Below are 21,716 nucleotides of genomic sequence, written 5' to 3'. Positions count from 1 at the left end.
AACCCTCTGCATTTATCCTGGCTTGGGACGGCCTATAGTTTGCACTGACTTGTGTCATCCATAGGGCTGCATTGTGCCCCCCATAGGGGTGCATTCGCAGGGACTCCTTGATTAATAGGTAGTTAGTCCATATCACATGTCTAGCAAATTGTGTTTCACATTACTGCGGTCTGTACATTATAGTCAATATATGCTAAAATGTAGTGGGTATACTGACAGCGAACATTTTACCAGTACATTTCACACAGAAGATATAACGTCATATATTTACACCAAATTCCATGCATAACAGTTATCGAGCATAACCAATAAATGTCTCATGCTTTTTTACCTTACTGTCCGTATTTATGATTGGTGTTACAATTTTGTATGATTTCTCATGCAGCATTTCAAAAAACAGGGAAGTTGGAAAAATTAACATCTCCAAGTATGACGGGTGAGAATGCTACTAAAACTATATTTATCTGTAAGTATTTGTTATAGAAGTCATCACAAGTGGTTGTGTGTGGAGATTAGTGTTTAGCCATATCGTTTCCGTATGAAGTAACTATTAAAATATACCGGTACATTTTTAAAGTGACATCAAGACTGACAAAAAAGATTGGTGTCACATTGTCAATTTAGCGAGAAAAACAAATCGTAAAAGTTGTCAGTCTTCTTTATTTTTTTGTTTTGTTTACACTAGTCAGGCTGTACACGCTTTACAGTTGGATCTCATAAGCTCCAACTGGGATAGTTCCAACTGCCCAGCAGTCTCTAAAGCAGCATCATTCAACTGCACTATTGGTAAGGTGAAGGTAGGGGTAAAAAGTTTTACCGGTTTACCGGTAAACAGTGATAAAATATCGAAATAATCAAACATGTACAAATTTCTATCATAGTCGTTTCAAGTGCACATTCAGTCTTGCATGTACTGTGTGATCAGTGTAGTTGCTGATGTTGACGATTTCTAATGGGCAAGTTATTTTTTTGTGCATCTGTGATTTTTTTTGTTTACATTTCTTTAAGAAATAACATGACAATACTGCTCAACGTGACAATTTCGACCAATATACTCCAACCATCCATTTTGTATATCACTCAGCCTCATTAGGGTTACGAGTGAGTTGGAGCCTATCTCAGTGGACTGTGGGTGAGAGGTGGTGTACACCCTGGACTTGTCCCTAGCCAATCCCAGGGTACATATAGACAAAGAACCTAATATACAGTACATGTTTCTGTAATATGGGAAAACCCATGCAAGCGCGGGTATAACTCGAGATTCGAACCCTGAACCTCAGAACTGTGAGGCAGACGTGCTAACCTATATGCCGCAGGGCACCTATAGACAAACAACCTTATATGCCTGTTTTGGGAATGTGGGAGGAAGCCAGAGCATGCAAAGAGCAGGTTGAATCCCCAACCTCAGAACAGTGAGGCAGAGGTGCTCGTTCACTCATTCAATTGTGCTGCCGATAAAACATTTTAAACAGTTGAAAAATTGTCATCAGAGTACTTTTAAGTACATTTTGTGCCATGATGCGCCATGATAATTTTGGGTGCCGCTGTTAACAATTTCTAAAGGGGGAAAAAAAAAAGTGTTTTTTCATGCCTTTATCTGTAATTAATAATTTTGTTGTTTACATTTCTTTTAGCAATGAGTTGATAATACTGCTAATTGTGATAATGTGATGATCAAGCCATTCATTTTTAATAGCGCTTGTCCTCATTGGAATCACGGGTGAGCCTATCCCAGCTGCCTTTGGGCGAGAAGCAGGCTACACACCCTAGATTGGTCGCAAGACAATTGCAGGAGGGTAGACAGAGAAAACAACCAAACTAACATTCCCGCCTGGACAATTCGTAGCCTTTAATGAACCAAAAGTGTATGTTTTTGGAACGGGGGAGCAAGCCGGAGTACGTGGAGAAAACCCAAGGAAGCATGGAAAGATCATGCAAACCTTAGATTTAAACCCTGAACCTCACAATTATGATGCAGACCTGCCAAACATTAGATTACTGTGCCGCCAATAACAATGACATTTTCATACTATTTCATCACTAGTCGAAGGTTGGATGTTTTTGGGTGGGGGTGTTTTATGGAATGGAGTGTTTGTGGGGGGGGGGGGGGGGGGGGGGGCTGCTCTGTTGCCAGGCCAACCCCCCCCCCCCCCCCCCCCAAAAAAAAATGGAAGCAGCATAGGTTGAGGTTGACTTGAGCCAGATGCTGCCTCATGCAAAGCTGCGTGTCACTGAGCATCCATGCTAATGACATTAGCCGACTTGATGGTCTAGTCCATTAGCAATACATGACCCACCCCCTTCCGGGGGATATACACGAACACACCCGTGACATTGCGGCGACTCACCTCGTCAACACAATGGATAACGGTGTACTCGCAGTCCTAGCTCCTCCGGTTTCCCCAGTGAGCTAACTCGGGGCAGGGCTGGCAACACAGCGGCTGTCCGTGGCGAGCCAACCCCCCTCGCGAGCTGCTCGGTGGCTGGGTGACAGCTGCTCGGTGACGTCCAGGCGGGCGTGTGACGATGGCGAACAACAGGCGCTGACATGTATGTTAGTTAGGATCCATTTCGGACGTTTGGTAGCTTGACGCCGCTGCCATGTTGGCTTGCTCGAAGGTTAGGCCGGCCGGTCGTCAGCGTTACCTGTCCCGTAAGAGGGAGCTCCTACTCGGACAAAAATATCATGCCCCCACCCCCCCGGCTTCTCCCTCCGCCTCCTCCTCCCCTCGCCTGTCGCCTCCTCTTCTTCTTCTGGGGTTGTGTCAGCTGAAGTTGCCCGGCGTCGGATGACTACCTTACCGCCATCTTGTGTCTCAAAGTGTGGAACTCCGCCTCATCTTCACCAGCATCAATAATCTTCGTCAATATCATCATCAGAGTGCTGGTTAGTCTGTCAACTTTATATTTTATATATATGTTAACATGTTTTGTTTTCTGGGGGGTGGCGCAAGATACTGCACAGTGTTTTCCAACCTTTATTGAGCCTTTATTTTTTAAAATCCCCACACACCAAAAAAAAATTAAAATGCCACAAAGTATACTAGGCTTGTCCAAACGTTTTCCTTCGAGGGCTGCATACAGAAAAATCGAAAGATCCAAGTGTCACTTTTATTTTCTTAGACTTTTTTAAACACGCCAAAACCAATCTCTTATTTTGGGAAACTGCTACATCACAGACAGGCACTTTCTGTGAATGGTGATTAGGTAAATGGTTTTGGGCGGCGCTGGTTCGTACATCTGCCTCACAGTTCTGAGGACCTGGGTTCAAATCCAGCCTCACCTGTGTGGAGTTTGCATGTTTTCTCCCCCTGCATGGGTTTTCTCTGGGTACTCCGGTTTACTCCCACATTCCAAAAGTTTGCATGGTAGGTTAAATGAAGACTCTAAATTGACCGTACGTGTGAATGTGAGTGCGAGGTTGTCTATGTGTGCCCTGCGAGTGGCTGGCGACCAGTTCCGGGTGTACCCTGCCTCTCGCCCAAAGATAGCTTGGATAGGCTCCAGCACACCCGCGACCGTAGTGAGGATAAGCGGTAGGGATAATGAATGGATGATTTTGGGGTGACCTGCAGCCCTGTATCCCATTAGCATAATTCTGCCTCTGCCATATTCAAAAGAAAAACAAGACCAATCGGTAATAAGCCAACATTCTTTATAGCAAGGGTTACTTGAGGATCATAATTAACATTAATTTGATATATTCACAAATCAGAAAGTTGGGGAAAAAATTGTTGCTTCTGAAACTAATTGTCTGTATTCATGAGAAATTAGAAATATATTTCGTTTTGTTTTAGTTGTAAATTATTTCTTTGCATATCTTTACAAAAAGCTATATAAAAACAATTTATTATTAATAGTTGTAGTAGCCGCAGTAGTTGTCAGAGGTGTCGCAATAGTGTTGTGTCAAATGTAATTTTCTTTTGTACAGTCCCCTCCAAAAGTATTGTAACGGCAAGGTCGATTCTTATGTTTTTGTTGGATACTGAAGACATTTGGGTTTGAGATCAAAATATGAATATGAGACAAAAGTTCCGAATTCCAGCTTTGATTTCATGGTATTTACATCTAGCTGTGTTAAACAACTCACCTTTTCCTTGAAGCCACCCACTTTTCAAGTGACCTGAAGTATTGGAACATGTGACTAATGGGTGTTTCTAGTTGCTCAAGTGTTGCCTTTTAGATTGATTGCTTAAACATTATATTGTGCTTGTTTTTGGCTTTGGGTTTCACCTGTGAAAACTGGATTTGCTGTTAAGCAAACATGAAGACCAGAGAGCTGTCTATGGGATAAAAGCAAACCATTTTGAAGCTGAAAAAAGAGGGAAAATCGATCACATTTAAATATATTAGTGTGACAGCAAAGGGTCTGAAAACTTATGGGTGTGTGATATTTCAGTTTGTCTTTTTTAATACATCTGCAAAAATTTCAACAATTCCGTTTTTTTCTGTTGATATGGGGTGCTGTGTGTACATGAATAAGGGGAGAAAATTTAACTTAAACGATTTTAGCAAATGGCTGCAATATAACAAATTGAAAAATTTCAGGGGGTCTGAATACTTTCTGTACCCACTGTATATAACATAATCAGAATCATCTTTATTTGCCAAGTATGTCCAAAAAACACACAAGGAATTTGTCTCCAGTAATTGGAGTTGCTCTAGTATGACAACAGACAGTCAATTGACAGAGAACACTTTTGAGACATAAAGACATTGAGAAAAACAGTCACTGGGCAATAAAGGGTTGCTAGTTATCTGGTAATGCCGGTAGAATTATTATTAATTTTGTTTGGACCATTGTGCAAAAAGATGCAGAGTCCTCTCGCACTTAGAGCAGTTCGAATGACTGATATTGCAATAGTCCGGTGCAATGGCCATTGTGCAAAGGGCCCCGAGACTTCAAGCGAGTAGTACGATAATCTGGGACAATTTTGATTGTGCAAATGTTGTAGATACTCCTCAGTCAGTGTGCAAATGGAGGAGATGCTACTCTGGCATGAGTGGCCAGTATTGGTCAACAAGAGATATACAAATAGTGCACCGTAGTGAGAGATATACTGTGTGTATACGCACACACACACACATTTTCTTTAACGCTTATCCTCACTTGGGTCACAGGTGTGCTGGAGCCTATCCCAGCTGACTGGACGAGAGGCGGGGTACACCCTGAACTAGTCGCCAGCCAATCACAGGGCACATGTAAACAAAGAACCATTCGCATTCACACCTAGGGGCAATTTAGAGTTTTCAATTAACCTACCATGCATGTTTTTGGGATGTGGGAGGAAACCGGAGTACCTGGAGAAAACCCACACGGGCACGGGGAGGACATGCAAACAACCTGTCCTGGCACACCCACTAACTCCTTGATTAATGTCGTGTAGGTATGGCACTTGTTTTAGCATGTCACACTGTCCCAGGTTTTTTTGTTTGTTTTTTTTACTTTAAATTTTGTGAGGCCCCAAATTTTGGCCCTGGGGAAACTGTCCACCCTGGCATACCCTCCCACCCCCCAACTCCTTGTCGAAGTGTAAATAGGGAATATCACACTTGTTGTCACGCTGGATTTTTTTTTCTTTTCTTTTTTTCACTTTGGAATATTTTTTGTAGCCCCATCCACCTAAGTGTACCCCGGAATGCCTTGAGTGATAGAATATAAATTGGAAATACCCAACTTTTTTCAGAGTGTGCCACTGTCTTACTTTTTTTTCACCTAGGAAATTTTGCGCACCTTCATGCTTTTCCCCTGAGGAAACCCATTTGATTGAGGGATTAGGTTGGAAATGTCGCACAATTATTTCAGGCTATTGCAATGGCCTTATTTTCACTTTGTTTTCCTCATTATTCTTTTTTTAATTTTGCGCACCCCCAAAATAGGGCCAATTTAATGACAACACTCTTTATACTGTGTTGTGCATCGCTGGAAAAACAGCACCCTCTGGTTCAATGACATGCAGAGCGGATGACGTGTGTTGGCGGCGCGGTTCCTTGTCTCCCACAAAAAAAACAAAGCAAAGATAACTTGTGGCATGAGGTCACGGGGATTTCAGTTCCTGGATGGCGGCTCGGCGCTAATCCCACTTCCACGCCGGATCTCTAAAAAAAGGAGCGGAATGAGGAAATTGACAAGAGCGAAGTGCAAAACAAACTTGTTGGATGCCGTGAAAAGCTCTCCGGCCGATGCTCGCCTCCTCACTCCCACTCGTGTCCCGCGCAGAGGCGCTCGTCCACCACCGCAGCCTCTCATCATCACCACCACCACCACCACCACCACCACCTCATCCTCAGCAACCCCCGTCATGTCTCTGCTGTTGGTCACTGTGCTGTCCACGCTGCTCGCCCACGACGCCCAGGCGTGGGGCTCCAGCGTCAAGTACGCCGTCAACTGTCCGGACAGGTGCGACACGGGGCGCTGCGGCCCCACGCTCGCCTGCGCGCGCACCGTGCTGGACGACTGCGGCTGCTGCCGGGTGTGCGCCGCCGGCAGAGGGGAGCACTGTTACCGCACCGTGTCCGGCATGCACGGCGTCAAGTGCGGACCGGGCCTCTTCTGCGAGTTCTACAAGGACGAGGACGACTACGGGGATGAATACGGCGTGTGCAAAGGTAACGTTAACCTGCACGGGATACATTGCACCAAAACACTGCAGGCTGTAGTTCGTGTTATTGACATCAATGGGTCAATCCAATGGATTTCGGTCCATTGACTTTTGTCGTCAGTTAGACACACTTGCGCCATCCCACTAACTTTATGAAGCTAACTGCGCACATGTGCGGCCACTTTAATAGAGACACGTGTACAATCTAATGAAACACAAAAGGATGCCTATTCAAAATTAAAGTAATGCTTATTTTTTGGTACTGTTCCTTTAACATTGAACATTTAATTATTATGATTGTAGTTTCCAGTATTGAGGGACACGAGATGTTTCTATTTGATTCCAAAACACGTTGTAGGATTATTGGACTGATATTTTAATACAAATTTTAAAAAAGTATTAGAAACGCTGTCTAATATTTACATTCATTTCCTAATCCTATATATTACATTTTAAAACGTATTATGAAGTTTCTTTTCTTTTTAAGAATTTTATAAAGAAATCTAGACTGTGTATTTCAATTAAATAATTAGTTTTTATGAATGAATGAATGAATGATATTCTAAAGTACTCAAAACAGCGTTTAATATTTTCATTAAAAATATTTTGTTCCCCCATATTATTCTGAAATATGTGAAACTGCTTGTAATTATTGACACCAAATATGATTGATTTAAAAATAGTCTAAAATATAAGTGTTCAGTTTACAGAAAACTAAAATATATTTTTTAAGTATTTTAATATTTATTGGAAAACAATTCATCTTATAAAACATATTTCACTTTCTAATGTTGAATTCAAAAATATTTTATTTGAAGTATTCTAGAAAATATTTGAATCTCGTTCTATATAAAATATAGCATTAAAAATGATATTCTAAAATATTTTAAAAAGCTTCAAATGTATTTATCCTGAATAATTTTACTATTATGATAAGAAACAAATTCTCATATTTTAATTGGGATATTTTATTGCCCCATATTGTTTTCAAATATTAATAAATATATTGCTGGAGCCTATCCCAGCTATCTTTGTGTGAGAGGCGGGGTACACCCTGGACTGGTCGCCAGTCAATCGCGGGGCACATAGAAACAAACAACCATTCGCACTCACATTCACACCGATGGCCAATTTCGAGCTTTCAATTAACGGGGAGACATGCAAATTCCACACAGGTGAGGGCGGCTTTGAACCCGGATCCTCAGAACTGTGAGGCAGATGTGCTAACAAGTCGACCACCGTGCTGTTATTTGAATCCAAATGTATTTAATTCAAAAATAAACATAAAAATAATGAGATATTTAAAAAAATATATTGGATAATTTATGTTTTAGTAAAAAAAAATAAAACATAAGTGCTCAAAATAAATAAATATATTAAAAATACATTCTAATATTTTACTCCAAATGTTTTGTTCCACCAAAATATTTTAACATATAGACATTGTTTCTAATACCCCCCCCCTCCCCCAAATATTCTCTAAAAATAGTAAAATTTTGGAAACAGTGAGATATTGGTTTACCGATAACAATAATTGTGGTTGTAGATTGCATTGGTATACAAATCAGTCAAGGCATAGTTAACACAGTTCAGTGCAAGTGTACCTTATAAAGTGCTCTAATGGCCTTTTTTTGGTTTTTTTTTTTACAGAATATTTATGGTTAAAAAATAAACAATCGAACGTAAGTGTTTTTGTCTCCTTGCAGACTGCCACTTTGGCACCTACGGCATGGAGTGCCGTAAGATTTGCGGCTGCAAAGGCGGCCTTTGTGACAGGGAGACAGGCGCTTGTCTGACCCTTCGATTCTTCACCAAACTGGCCAGCAAGCTCAAGGCGGAGCCTCAAGATGGAGAGGAGGGCTCAGGAGATGTTCAGGAGTCCGATCCACCGGCAGTAAATATATCCAGCACTCCAAAGCGGCTCAACCCTCGCTGACCAGTGCATTCAATCATTCATATATTCCTTCTATCTCTCAGTCAGTGGGAATGTAGCATTAATTTATAAGTGAACAGACAGGTCTCATTTTATTATCTTCTTGATTGCATGTTGACTTTATTTATATGGTTTATAATATCACCTTTTTACTCATCATTCTCAGAATGTTTCGAGTATCATTTTTCATGTTGTCATTGAAGTATATGTCATCTATCCCTACTGTATTTGTACTGTATAAAACATATAACAATGTAAAGAATGGTCTTACAATTAAACCGAAGTTATCAAATTGTTTTATTTACTTTTGTCTCGAGGCGACTATACTGCAGAAATGTACACAATAGAGTGCTTTAAAAAAATATTTGTTTCCCTTGAACCTTTTCACATTTTGTGACCTTATAATCACAAACTTGAATGTATTTTGTTGAGATTAATGTGATAGACCAACAAAAAGTAACACTTAATTCTGAGGTGGAATGAAAATGAAAATTTTAAGCAAATCTAAATCTGAAAGGTGTAGTGTGCATTTGTATCCAGCCCCCTGTACTCTGATACCCCAAGATACAATCCAGTGCAATCAATTGCCTTCAGAAGTCACCTAATTAGTAAACAGTCTATGAAGACATGGTCGTCCATCTAAACTAATAGAGTGAGCGAGGAGAGCACTGGTCAAAGAAGCAGCCAAGAGGCCCATAGTCACTCTGGAGCAATCCACAGCTCAGGTGGGAGAATATGTCCACAGGACAACGCGTGCACCCCACAGATCCCTGACCTTTATGGAAGAGCGGCAAGAAGAAAGCCATTGTTAAAAGAAAGGCATAAGAAGTCCCATTCGCAGTTTGCCAGAAGCCATGAAGGGAACACCGCAAACATGTGGAAGAAGGTGCTTTGGTCAGATGAGAACAAAGTTGAATTTTTTGGCCGACTTCTAAAGCGCTATTGTATGTGTGGCAGAAAAACTAACACTGCTCATCACCCGGAACACACCATCCGCACTGTGAAACATGGTAGTGGTAACATCATGCTTCAGCAGATGGTCAGTGTTGATGGGAAGATGGATGCAGCTAAATACAGGGCAATCCTGGAAGAAAAACCTGTTTGAGGCTGCAAAAGAATTGAGACTGGTAAGGAGGTTCATCTTCCAGCAAGACAATGACTCTAAACATAAAGCCAGCGCAACAATGGAATAGTTTAGATCAAAGAAAATTCATGTGTTAGAATGACCCAGACCAAACTCCCACTGGACATCTGTGGCAAGACTTGAAACTTGTTGTTCACAGATGCAGATGCTCAGATGCTCTCTGTCCAATCTGGCTGAGCTTGAGCTATTTTGCGAAGAAGAATGGACACAAATTTCAGTGTCAAGAAGTGCAAAGCTGATAAAGAACATAATCCAAACGAATTGCAGCTGTAATTGCAGGGAAAGGTGGTTCTACAAAGTATTATTGCAGTGGGGCTGAATACAAATGCACACCACATTTTTCCCGATTTTTATTTGCTTAACTATGGATCATTTGTTCCACTTTACAATTATGTGCTACTTAGTGTTGCTCAATCACATAAAATCCCAATAAAAACATTTACCTTTGTGGCTGTAAGGTGGCAAAATGTGAAAAAGTTCAAGCGGTATGAATACTTTTTCAAGGGATAGTATGTAGTATTTTTATTTATTTTTAATTTGAGAAGAAATTTTATATAATTAATATTATTTGTACATTTGATTTCTATATACTATTATTGTATGGCAATAGAATGTTTATCTTCTAATTTAGGGATTTCATCAGCTACGGTCCATAATATCATCAAAAGGTTCAGAGAATCTGGAGAAATCACTGCATGTAAGCGGCAAGGCAGAAAACCAACATTAAATACCCGTGACCTTCGATCCCTCAGGCGGCACTGCATCAAAAACTGACATCAATGTGTAAAGGATATCACCACATGGGCTCTGAAACACACACCAATGTCAGTAAATCCAGTTCGGCGCTACATCCGTAAGTGCAACTTGAAACGCTACTATGCAAAGCAAAAGCCGTTTATCAACAACATCCAGAAACTGCTGCCGGCTTCTCTGGGCCCAATGAGCCTGTTCACCTGTGTGATATTCCAAACAGGTGTTTGATGAGCATTCCTCAACTTTCTCAGTCTTTTTTTTTTCCACCTGTCCCAGCTTCTTTGGAATGTGTTGCAACCATAAAATTCTAAGTTACTGATTATTTGCTAAAAACAATCAAGTTTATCAGTTTGAACATGAAATATCTTGTCTTTGTAGTGGATTCAATGAAATATAGGTTGAACATGATTTGCAAATCATTGTATTCTGTTTTTATTTACGTTTAACACAACGTCCCAACTTCATTGGAATTGGGGTTGTAGTTCATATTCTTGTTTATCTTCATTCTAGTTCATATTCTATTTTATGGTCTCACTAGTTTACTATATTGAATTAAATGGTTTAGTCCAAAATATATTCAAAATTATTATAAAGTGCTTCAGATATATTCATTCATCCGTTCATTTTCCGTACTGATTATCCTCACTAAGGTTTTGGGCGTACTAGAGCGTATCCCAGCCATCTTCGTGCGAGAGGCGGGGTACACCCTGAACTGGTCGCCAGCCAATCACAGGGCACATATAAACAAACAACCATTCTCACTCACATTCAGACCTATGGGCAATTTAGAGTCTTCAATTAACCTACCGTGAATGTTTTTGGGATGTGGGAAGAAATTGGAGTACCCGGAGAAAACCCACATAGGCACGGGGAGAACATGCAAACATTACACAGGCGAGGCCAGATTTGAACCCGAGTCCTCAGAACTGTGAGGCAGATGAGCTAACCACTGTTCTGCATTTCAGATATATTTTATTTAAAAACTAAAATATTATTAGCCATTTATTATATTTTTGGGAAAATATCCATCCATTTTCTTTACCGCTTATCCTCACGAGGGTCGCTGGCTGCCGGAGCCTATCCCAGCTATCTTCGGGCGAGAGGTTGGGTACACCCTGAACCGGTCGCCAGCCAATCGCAGGGCACATAGAAACAAACAACCATTTGCACTCACAGTCACACCTATGGGCAATATAGAGTCTTCAATTAACCTACCCTGGATGTTATTGGGATGTGGGAGGAAACCGCAGTCCCCGGAGAAAACCCACGCAGGCATGGGGAGAAGATGCAAACTCCATACAGGCGAGGCCGGGATTTCAACCCTGATCCTCAGAACTGTGAGGCAGATGTGCTAACCAGTCGTTCACCGTGCCGCCTTTGGGAAAATGTTATTCTAAAAAGTAATTAAAAAATATAAAATATTTCTAATATTTACTGAAAATATTGTTGAATAGATTGTAAAATATAAACTGTTAGTCTGAATAAATATGGTATTTAAAAAATATATATATTTATATATTAGAAATGGCTTCTACTATTTATTCAAAAGTTTTTTTATTTGAAGGAATATTCAAGAATATTTGAAATGGTTTAAAAATCATTCTTTTCTAATACTGTATGTTATTCAGAAAATGTTTTCTAAAATATTCAGAAATATTAGATACTGTTTCAAATATTTTTCTAAATGTTTTATTCATTCATTATAAAAACTATTACTACTATTATGTACTACTATTTTCTTCTTTTCTAAGAATAGTATTTTTTAAGATGTAATATTTGAATATAAATATATTTTAATATTTTTGTATATATATATATATATATATATATATCTTATATATCAGAAAAAGTATCGTGTTATTCAAGAATATATAAAGTATACATATTGTACATCTTTAATCATATTAAAATATTAGTAGAGGTGTTACAAATAGTCGATTAAGTGACAACTAATCGATCATCAAAAATAATCAACTATTTTGATAATTGATTAATCGTCTAGAGCCATTGTTTAACTTAAAATTGTCCAAATCCCCTGATTTCAGCCTCTCAGCAGTAAATGTTCTCTGATTTCTGTAGTTGTTCATGCAGGCAGACTGATTATCTTTTGTGTTTATTTAAAATAAGACATTTACCAACATGCTTTTACACATTTTCCCTATTTTGTGACATTACGGACGAAACCAATAACTTAATCATAATCAATTTTGATCAGTTTAATCAATTAAGAAAATAATCGTAATTTGAAGCCCTAGAATGAATAACTTGTAATTGACATGTAGTTGAACCTGAAGCAGCCTCAGAAGTGTATTTCAAACTATTGTAGTAGTCATTTGCATTAATCAGTACCCAAGAAGTCGCTCTGTTTCAAAAAAGTTGGTGAGTAAAACAACACTCCCTCTCGTGTGATATGCTGTATGTTTGGTTTCGTTCAATCATGAAACAATACCAAATAAAGAACAATAATCAGCTAATAAACATAATTCCTGAAACAAAAAATATTTTTACAATAAACTTTAATGCAAAAGAAATTTTTATTAAGCGATGGAATAATCGATAGAATTCTAAAAATATTTGATCATGACTAACATTGTAATACAAATACATTTTGTTAAAAATAAACACTGTTTTATTGTCAAAACATGTACTAAAACATTAGAAACTGTAACATTTTATGCTAAAAAATAGTCCAGAAGCGCAGGTGTACATATAAAAGGAATCAATCTTTATTCCCACTGTATCCCAAAAGTTTGAAATGCTATGGAATCCCACAATGGTGTTTAAAGCCTCACCTCAGACTCTTTTAAACACGTACACAAAAATGTTTGTGTCCCATTCGGCGTGTTTATTTCCTCCACTTCCTGACACCTGTGAAAATGGCCCTTCTTCCTGTTGTTGTTGTGTCTGCCCGGGCCGGGAATTCAAGAGCAAGTGACACTCCGAAAAAGCTTGGAATTTTTGTAACACACACACACAGACACAAACTGAAAAAAGGTCCTGTTCCCTGCCCGTGGGAGTCACGAAAGGACATTTTTCTATGACTTCTCCCATCAATGAAATAGAGCAAATTCCTCATAAATGAGATATTTGGACTACAATCACAATTTTAAGACGTCTTCACCTCAGTGAGCATCTAAAAGCGAATCAACTCAGTACGTTTGCTTTGGTTGATGATAACCATAGAACAGGAAGTGTCCCTTACTATGAAAGGGTTTGGCTGCTCAGTAAAAATATATGAGCAGTACAATCGATTAAATATCAATTCCATACCAACTAAAGTTTCAAGTCCACTAGGTGATGCTCAGCAAACATCATCTTCTTCCATCTCCATTATGTGTCTGATAGCCAAACAATTTGGGAATTTAACCTTATTCTATATTGGTCAAGAAATTTACCAGACCTAAATTAAGGAAGTTTCAAAGGATATCTTGCGCTTTTAATTCGTCTTTATGCAACACATACTATACTCAGAGGTGGGTAGAGTAGCCAAATATTGTACTCAAGTAGGAGTACTGTTACTTTAGAATAATATGACTTAAGTAAAAGTAAACAGTAGTCCTCCAAATAATGACTTGAGTAAGAATAAGAAACTACTCAGTGAAAAACTTACTTAAGTAGTGAGTAACGCATGAGTGACTTCTCATTTATTTTTAAAATCAGAGCATGCATGTGAAATCAAATAAAAATAACTATATAAAATATGAATGTGCAAATTCAGATATTGCTGAACAATATCACTTAATCTAAAACATAAAATCTTTACATAATACAATATTTGTAAAATAACAAACAGGTCTTTTACCTGGTATAAAGTTTAAATAAAAGAAAAGAAAAATAACCTTACAGAAACATTATTTGCTTTATCCACTAAAATGACTAAATGAAAAAGCTGTTTGCTGACCAAACTTATTGATAAAGTGTGTGTGTGTGCATGTTTGTGTCTCTTTGCGTGTGTGTGCGACCGTGTGAGAGAGAGAGAGAGAGACACACACACAGAGAGAGAATAGACTGTACATCTGCAACTTACAAGGTGTTTTCTCAAGTTAGAAGTGGGCTGATATATCAAAGATTCGGCAGTGACAAAACTATGCTGCATTTTAAAGCTGTTGTTATTCGTAGTCTGTAATATAACTAGTCGCGTGCGGCTGTCACGACTCACTTTGACTGGTCCGCGAAGCCCAATAGAAGAATATGTGTGCGGACATGGGACTTTCTTGTGTCGTTTGATTGGTGAACTTGAGTCAAACAACACTGCGGTATTCACGATGGTCAAAAGAAGACGAAGAAGTCAGATACGTAAGTCAAAAAAACAGATCGCGCATGCAATTATTGATAAATGAAAGTAGCGAGCGGTATGTACTGATTATTGTAACGGAGTAAAACTTTAAGTAAAAATTAAAACTAAAAAAAAAATAAAACTACTCTGACAAGTAAAATGTATCCAAAATGTTACTTGAGCAAATGTAACAGAGTAAATGTACTGCGTTCCTACCCACCTCTGACTATACTGTACAGTCAATTAAGAGAAGAAGAATACAATAGAGCTTCTAAAGCCCATCCATCCATTTTCCGTACTGCTTATCCTCACTAGGGTCGCGGGCGTGCTGGAGCCTATCCCAGCTGACTCTGGGTGAGAGGCGGGGTACCACTGAACTGGTCGCCAGCCAATCACAGGGCACATAGAAACAAACAACCATTCGCACTCGCATTCACACCTACGAACAATTTGAGTTTTCAGTCAACCTACCATGCATGTTTTTGGGATGTGGGAAGAAACCAAAGTTCTCAGAGAAAACCCACGCAGGCACGGTGTGCAAATGCCACACAGGTGAGGCCGGAATTTGAACCTCAGTCCTCAGAACTGTGAGGCAGATGAGCTAACCAGTTGTCCACCGTGCCGCCACGTCTAAAGACGGATGCCAAAAATGTGTTCTAAAGTCATACAAAACTGGACATCAAATTTGAGTTCATGTGAAGCGGGGTACACACGTACCGATAATGTGGACAAATTCGACCATTATACCTCATGCTGATGAAAGTCAGCAAAGGCTTGAGCATTGGATGCCTCGAAAAGATTATCCTGAGCAATTATCCTGTGGTGTGGGTTGTGTTAAGTGCAATTGTTTTTTCCCCAATCTGCTCAGAAAACAGTCAGGGAAGACAATCGTACATCATGAATGTTAAACTTTAATATTTATGATGTGCGTGGTCAATACCGATCTGAACCGAGCCAGGGACTCCATCATTGTAATGTCAAACATAACAAGAGCTAATTAGAAACTCGCACTTTTGTCAGACGAAAATGGAGGCGCAACTGGTGTTGTTTGTATAACGTGTCACCACAATAAAAATAACGAGGAGAAGAGTTTGCAACCGCAATTTAGCTGAATTTAGTCCAGCAGTTAGTGCAGCTACTTCCATCTCTTCTTTTAATACTACTATTGTTTGTAGTAGTATACTACTGACCCAGTAGTCTTGATGACACCATATTGCTTGTTACAGGCAAGTCTTTGTACTACAACACACAGAATTGGGTTGGGGGAGGAGACTGGTGATAATTGATGTAGAAATCCTTGTGTGTGGTGTGTTGTGTTGATAATCTGGAGTTCACCACAGACTATATGAGCAGTAAGAAGAAGATTTGATTCCCTAGTCATGTGTAGCATCTCTTGCATTTTAAGAATTGGTCCAGATGTAAAAATAAATAAATAAATAAAATGAGTATCGTGTAGCTCATAAAACCTCTTAGCTCTTGTTTAGCAAACATGAACAATTTTAGATTTTTCGTCTGCTTTTTGAGCCTCAAGAACAGTTATTAATAAAAGAAGAGCATGCAGCAGAAGAAGATAGCCCTAAATCTCTTACAATTTGAAATTTGACCAACATTTTACTGAAAGACACATCTCTAATGTCACAAGTTTGAGTTTGTCACGTGAGACATTCGTGTACCTCACGAAACCTCAGTTAGGAGGAAGATGAGCATAAGTAGAAGACGACGACAGTGGAACTTCCGAAGTCGGATGCTGTAAATGCCATACAATTTAGAATGCCACACAAATCTTCAGGAAAAACTACGACTGTAAAGTCATACGCAACGTCAAGACTGACGTCATAAGTTTGAGTTCATCTTTGTATCTGCACAATTCAGCAAAAATCTGACAATTTCAGTTTTTCTTCTGTTTTTTTCCCCCCACTTATTCAAAAAGAAGGACTAGCCTTAATAAAAGTTCTTACAAGAAGAACATGAGAAGAAGACAGTGGAATCTCCAAAGTTGGACAATTCGAAATTTGTCCCAAATTTTCAGGAAACATATGCCTGTAAATTCGTACAAAACTCTCAGGTGATGTTACAAGTTTGAATTTGTCATGTGAGACATTACCACACCTCGCAAAATGCTCAGTTTATAATTCTCTTTGTTTTATGTTAATATTTTGAAAAACTCACAAGTTGTCTCACTTGTAAGCCTGGTTTCCACAGTGTTTCTTCTTTTTGCTTGGTTTTATGGTCGAGAATAAATGTAATACCTTTAATAGATCTATAAAAAGGTGTCAAATATGCTTGCAGGTACATGGGAGCATTGCACCGGAGCGTTCGGAACGTTCCCTTCCATTCCCCTGAGAGGCGACGGTCCGAGGCCTTGCATCCAAACAAACAAAAGGAGCTTAACAAGGAAGGAAAATAACAGGAAAGCGTTGGTGAGAAATACCCTTTATGTGACTCCCCGAGCACGTCACACCACCGCCCGCGTTGAAACAAAAGGTGTAAATAACACTGATTTACTGCAAATACATGTCCTGCTATTTACAGTTTGACCCCGCCTCCAGCGGCTGTTTATAGCAGCAGCAAACACTATTATGGGAACTTGCATTTCTTCTCATTAGTGAACTCTTTGTCCTTTGATTTTTCTGGGAAATAAGATAAAATAAAGATGAGGCAACATAAGATAAAAGGAAAGTAAATACAAACTTGAAATCAGAAAAGCGAGAATGACAAGTTAAATGAAAGAAAATACAACAAAATACAGTTGAGACAAGGGCGGGTTACAAGGCAAAATAAAAGTAAAAACAATAAAACAGAATACAAATACAAGAAAACAGATGAGACAAGAGAATGAGATCAAATTAAAAAAAATGAAAATAAGTCAAGATAAAGTGAAATAAAAATTAAATGAAATTAAATGATAATGACGAGACAAGATAAAGTTGACATAATACACTAACCTTTGAGACACGACTGGACCAAATAAAATTCAAATGAGGACAAAGAGGATTGGATAAAATTGCATAAAATTAAAATACAATCCGACAAGACAAGAAAATATAAGATGTAAGATTGGTTAAAACATGAATAAAAACAAAGAAAATGAAACAAGATAGGATAAATATACAAATAACAAGTAATACTAATAAGATGAAACAGGATACAAAGTTGAATATAGGAACTAAAATTAAAGAAAATTAATTAATTAATAAGACAAGATATTGGATAAAATACAATTTAGTTATATAAAATGAGACCAGAAAGACAGGAGGAAAAAAATTAAGTAAAAATAAAACACTTGCTAGGAGTTTGTCCTGGTTTGTGTTGTAGTTGCCTAAAAGTGTCCTTGTTACACAGCTTTATTGTTTTACTATTAAACGACTTCCATATTGTATAAATTGTCTTTGCATAGAATACTAATATAGTGTTGTTGCTTGTTGCTGGACAAGAGTGTGTAGGGCTTAGTCTTAAACGTCCCATCGTCAAAAAAAAGCCAATATGCCAATTAGGCTCTTAGCAAACTACAAATACTACAAATACTGTATACTCATGTACTTCACAAGCATCTCGATATTATGCATTCAATATAAAACACAGCACTGCTATCTGCTAGACTTGGTGGATCACTGTGCCCCTGCAACATCATTTATTATTTTGGATGTTTATCAAGACACGTCATAAAGTTACACTGGGACAAATGAATTTACATCTGTCGAATGGGTTTCGCTACGAACGCAGTGATGCAAAAACGCATGATGCATGCCATCAAATTTGTCAAATCCTGGCAAGAACATGCTTTTAAAAGTTTCTGAACCCATAAGACATTGTTAGAAAGCGCCATCAGGGGGCAATGTTGAACTGAGAGAGAAATTGTCACCTTTGTGGACTCTAGTTTGTCATCAGTACCCTAACCCCGAGACAACTTGTTTAATATCAATATCCAAACGTACTCTTGAGTAGGTTCGTGTTGATATATTTTTAGTGGATTTAATGTCACCTCTGCTCCTTCAAAGCCAGGAGAAGAACTGTAATGCATACAGACCCCAGGTAAGACTATTCACTTGATTCTTCCTCAACATGGAGATCATAGCGTATTCCAAATAAATGTCACACACACACACACGAGATCATAAACCATAAACCACTTGAGAGATTAAAAAGACTATTTGCTGTCAAAAATGTAAACAGGAAGTGCTGCCATGGCCATGACACTGCTCCAAGTAGTCACTTATTCAACTAAAAATGGAACAGTGTTTTCATTCTTAGTGACATAGCAGGATATTTGGCACATGTACCATCTTTATAAAGCATGCTGGAAGGTCACCATTTTAGGTTGAAACTTTCCAAAACGCAAAGAGGAAGTGTTGTAGAAAATGTACTTTTGAATGTCTTGAATGCAAATAGTTGGGTCTCAAGAGGTTCTGCCTACCTAGTAGATGTGAAATTAAACAACCAGGTATTTTTTTTTTTTTAAAGCTTGCCTTTATCTAAAAAGTGTGTCTCTGAGCGAGCTGTCCTGCACTTCTGCCAGTGCGGGTTATTGACATAATAACCCCTCCCAAACCGAATTTGTCTGCCATGATCTAATCAGAGAGGCTGAGGAAAGATCCGGAGTCATTTTCAAGCAGTTAGCGGTCTGAAACACTCTAATGCAGAAACGCCCGCCTCCCCCACTGCGACGCCTCGGATATCATGTCAAAGCTAAAATGTACGCAGAGCTGCATTGAGTTGTGTTGAATGCACAGATTAGTTTTACCTTCTGATAATGGGCACATACTTGATTGCGCGGTGGAGGGGGATTTTGTATTTGGTGACACGGTCATGCACCACATACACACAGTAAAGTGTCACCAAAAGTCCCCTATCGCCACCTCCGAGCATGATGTTAACAAAATTGAAAACCGGCGTGTAAATGGAGTGTCCAGTTGCTCACACTCATTAGCCCTCTCAAACAGGCTAATTTCAGCAAGTCAAGAAATAGGGTGTGTAAAGTATGATATAATTGTATATGGTTCCCTTTATACAGAGGAGTCAAATGGAAAAAAGGGCAAAGGTGCAGAGCTTTACAGGCAGTGTAAAAGGGCTTTACACACAGGCAGTATCCTGTCTCTGTTACGGCTCTGACACTACCTCTGAAGGCAACAAATTGCTAAGTCAACTCTCTGCCCCGTTCTGTGTATGTGCTGTCCATCAAAACTTGGAAGGAAAAAAAGTGGAACAATGCAGACTTTTACAAGTAGTTTAAAATGGGCTTAATACACAGGTGGCATCCCTCCTCTGTCTACGAATGCTACCCCCACTCTGTGTTGTTGCAAGTTATACAAAGGGCAACATGGAAAATAGGCAAGGAAAAGTGGGGGGGGGAAAGGGGTGTAATATTGCCGGGCCAGCTTTGCCACCCATTCCATATTAGCCCCATTTGTACAGAAGAATGACACTGAATAAATGCAGAAAAATGACAGCTTTTACAAGCATTGTAAAAGGGGCTTTCCACACATTACTGTTCTGAATGCGATGCTACCTTGTAAAGCGCAAAATTGACAGGTTTACTTGGTACTCTCATTCCGTTGTCGTTGCCATTTAGGCCCGCTGCACACTGTGCGTCACAGTCAAACCCGATTGGACCGTCGCAAAAAAAAACAAAAAAAAAAATGTGCTCACCCCTGCACATTGAGTGTTTGGATATATGGGCGCCCTGACCAGCGAGTCGCTATAAACTTTTGATGCTGCACATACAGTATGTTGTACTTCATCACATTTATTAAACCATAAAAAGAGTAATAGTTAAGGAAGAAGCAGGTTGTGAAACAGAGAGTGTTTTAAAAGAGGCTCGCTCACTCCCATTCACTTGAATGTACCCCGCGCGGTACGTATCGCTCGCGTACATTTTGGCCAAAAGCTTCGCGATTTCATCCACAGGTACATTATAAATTATAAATATAGTTAAGTATTTCCATCCATTTTCTGTACCGCTTTATCCTCACAAGGGTCGCGGGCGTGCTGGAGCCTATCCCATCTATCTTTGGGCGAGAGGCGGGGTACACTCTGAACTGGTCGTCAGCCAAATATTTGACACTGGTACTTTATAAATTGTATCTGTACGGCTTGAGGGCAGCACGGCGGCCATGCTGTCTCTTAACCTGTAAATGTATTTTAGCGTGAGTGAAAGTTTATCTGCCTTTTGATTGGCTGTAATCTGGTACATTGTGATGCCGTGCACCAGCGATTAAAATGTTTGCAAAACCAGTGGCCGACTGATCGGCCACTCATGAATAATAGTTGTGGCACACTGCGCGACAGTGCAGTCGGGTTGGGCCACATTGCTGGTTGTTCGATAACCTTTATACAGAAGAGCGTGACAGAAAAAGGCACTTTTTTTTTTTTTACAGGAAGTGCAAAAGAGGTTTAACACCTGCCGCTGTTGCAGCTCTGATACTACCCATCAGAAAGTTACCGAGTTTACTTCATTACCCCATTCCGTATCAATGCTGTTTTTTTCAGAACTGTGACGTAAATATAGCCGGCTTTTACAGGCAGCGTAAGAGGGTCTTAACACACAGATGTCATCCTGTTTCTGTTCCAGCTCTGATACTACCTCAGAATGCGAAACATTTTGACAGCACCATTTAAAAATGGCCTGCTTTTACAAGCAGTGAAAAGGGGACTTGACACACAGGGCGGCCTCCCGTCTCTTTCACAGCTCTGATACTACTTCTGAAGGCAGAAAATGTCATGTTTTTGTGCTTTGAGGAGGTAACGAATATGTTGCATTCCAATACAGTCCAGTGAGAAAGACACCCACAGAAGTCAACCGGGGTCCAAACCTTGCTCTTGAAGGGCCATGAGAACAGAAGAACCACAGAGACTGTTTTAATTCCCATATCCGCCATCTGTGAGGATTCATACAGTCTCATCTCATGTGTTATCTCCTTGAGGACCCCCACCACCAATATCCCCCGCCCACCCCCACGGGTGGCCCTCATGGGAGTTTCTGCATGCATCTTCATTTTATGTAAAGCTTGT

At 39.5% G+C, this 21,716-nt stretch overlaps 2 protein-coding genes across 7 annotated transcripts in view; one reads left to right on the top strand and one right to left on the bottom strand.

Annotated features, from left to right (window-relative positions):
- LOC133465063 (probable E3 ubiquitin-protein ligase HERC1) overlaps positions 1–2,674 on the bottom strand; it is a 77,423-nt gene extending 74,749 nt beyond the window's left edge. For all 6 annotated transcript variants that reach the window (XM_061747462.1, XM_061747464.1, XM_061747465.1 and 3 more), the window contains exon 1: positions 2,349–2,674. The gene's annotated coding sequence lies outside the window, so the exon portion shown is untranslated. The remainder of the gene's footprint in view (positions 1–2,348) is intronic.
- A 2,540-nt stretch (positions 2,675–5,214) lies between these two features.
- On the top strand, positions 5,215–10,801 carry esm1 (endothelial cell-specific molecule 1). Its single transcript, XM_061747481.1, is given in 3 exon segments — positions 5,215–6,201; positions 6,204–6,609; positions 8,309–10,801. Coding segments are annotated over 3 exon segments (654 nt in total). The 5' UTR covers positions 5,215–6,183; the 3' UTR covers positions 8,539–10,801.
- Positions 10,802–21,716: the final 10,915 nt, after the last annotated feature.

This window comes from Phyllopteryx taeniolatus, chromosome 15, assembly GCF_024500385.1.
Source record: "Phyllopteryx taeniolatus isolate TA_2022b chromosome 15, UOR_Ptae_1.2, whole genome shotgun sequence".
Lineage (NCBI taxonomy): Eukaryota > Metazoa > Chordata > Actinopteri > Syngnathiformes > Syngnathidae > Phyllopteryx > Phyllopteryx taeniolatus.
Note: the sequence above shows the minus strand (reverse complement) of the source record. Positions and strands in the feature narration are given on the sequence as shown.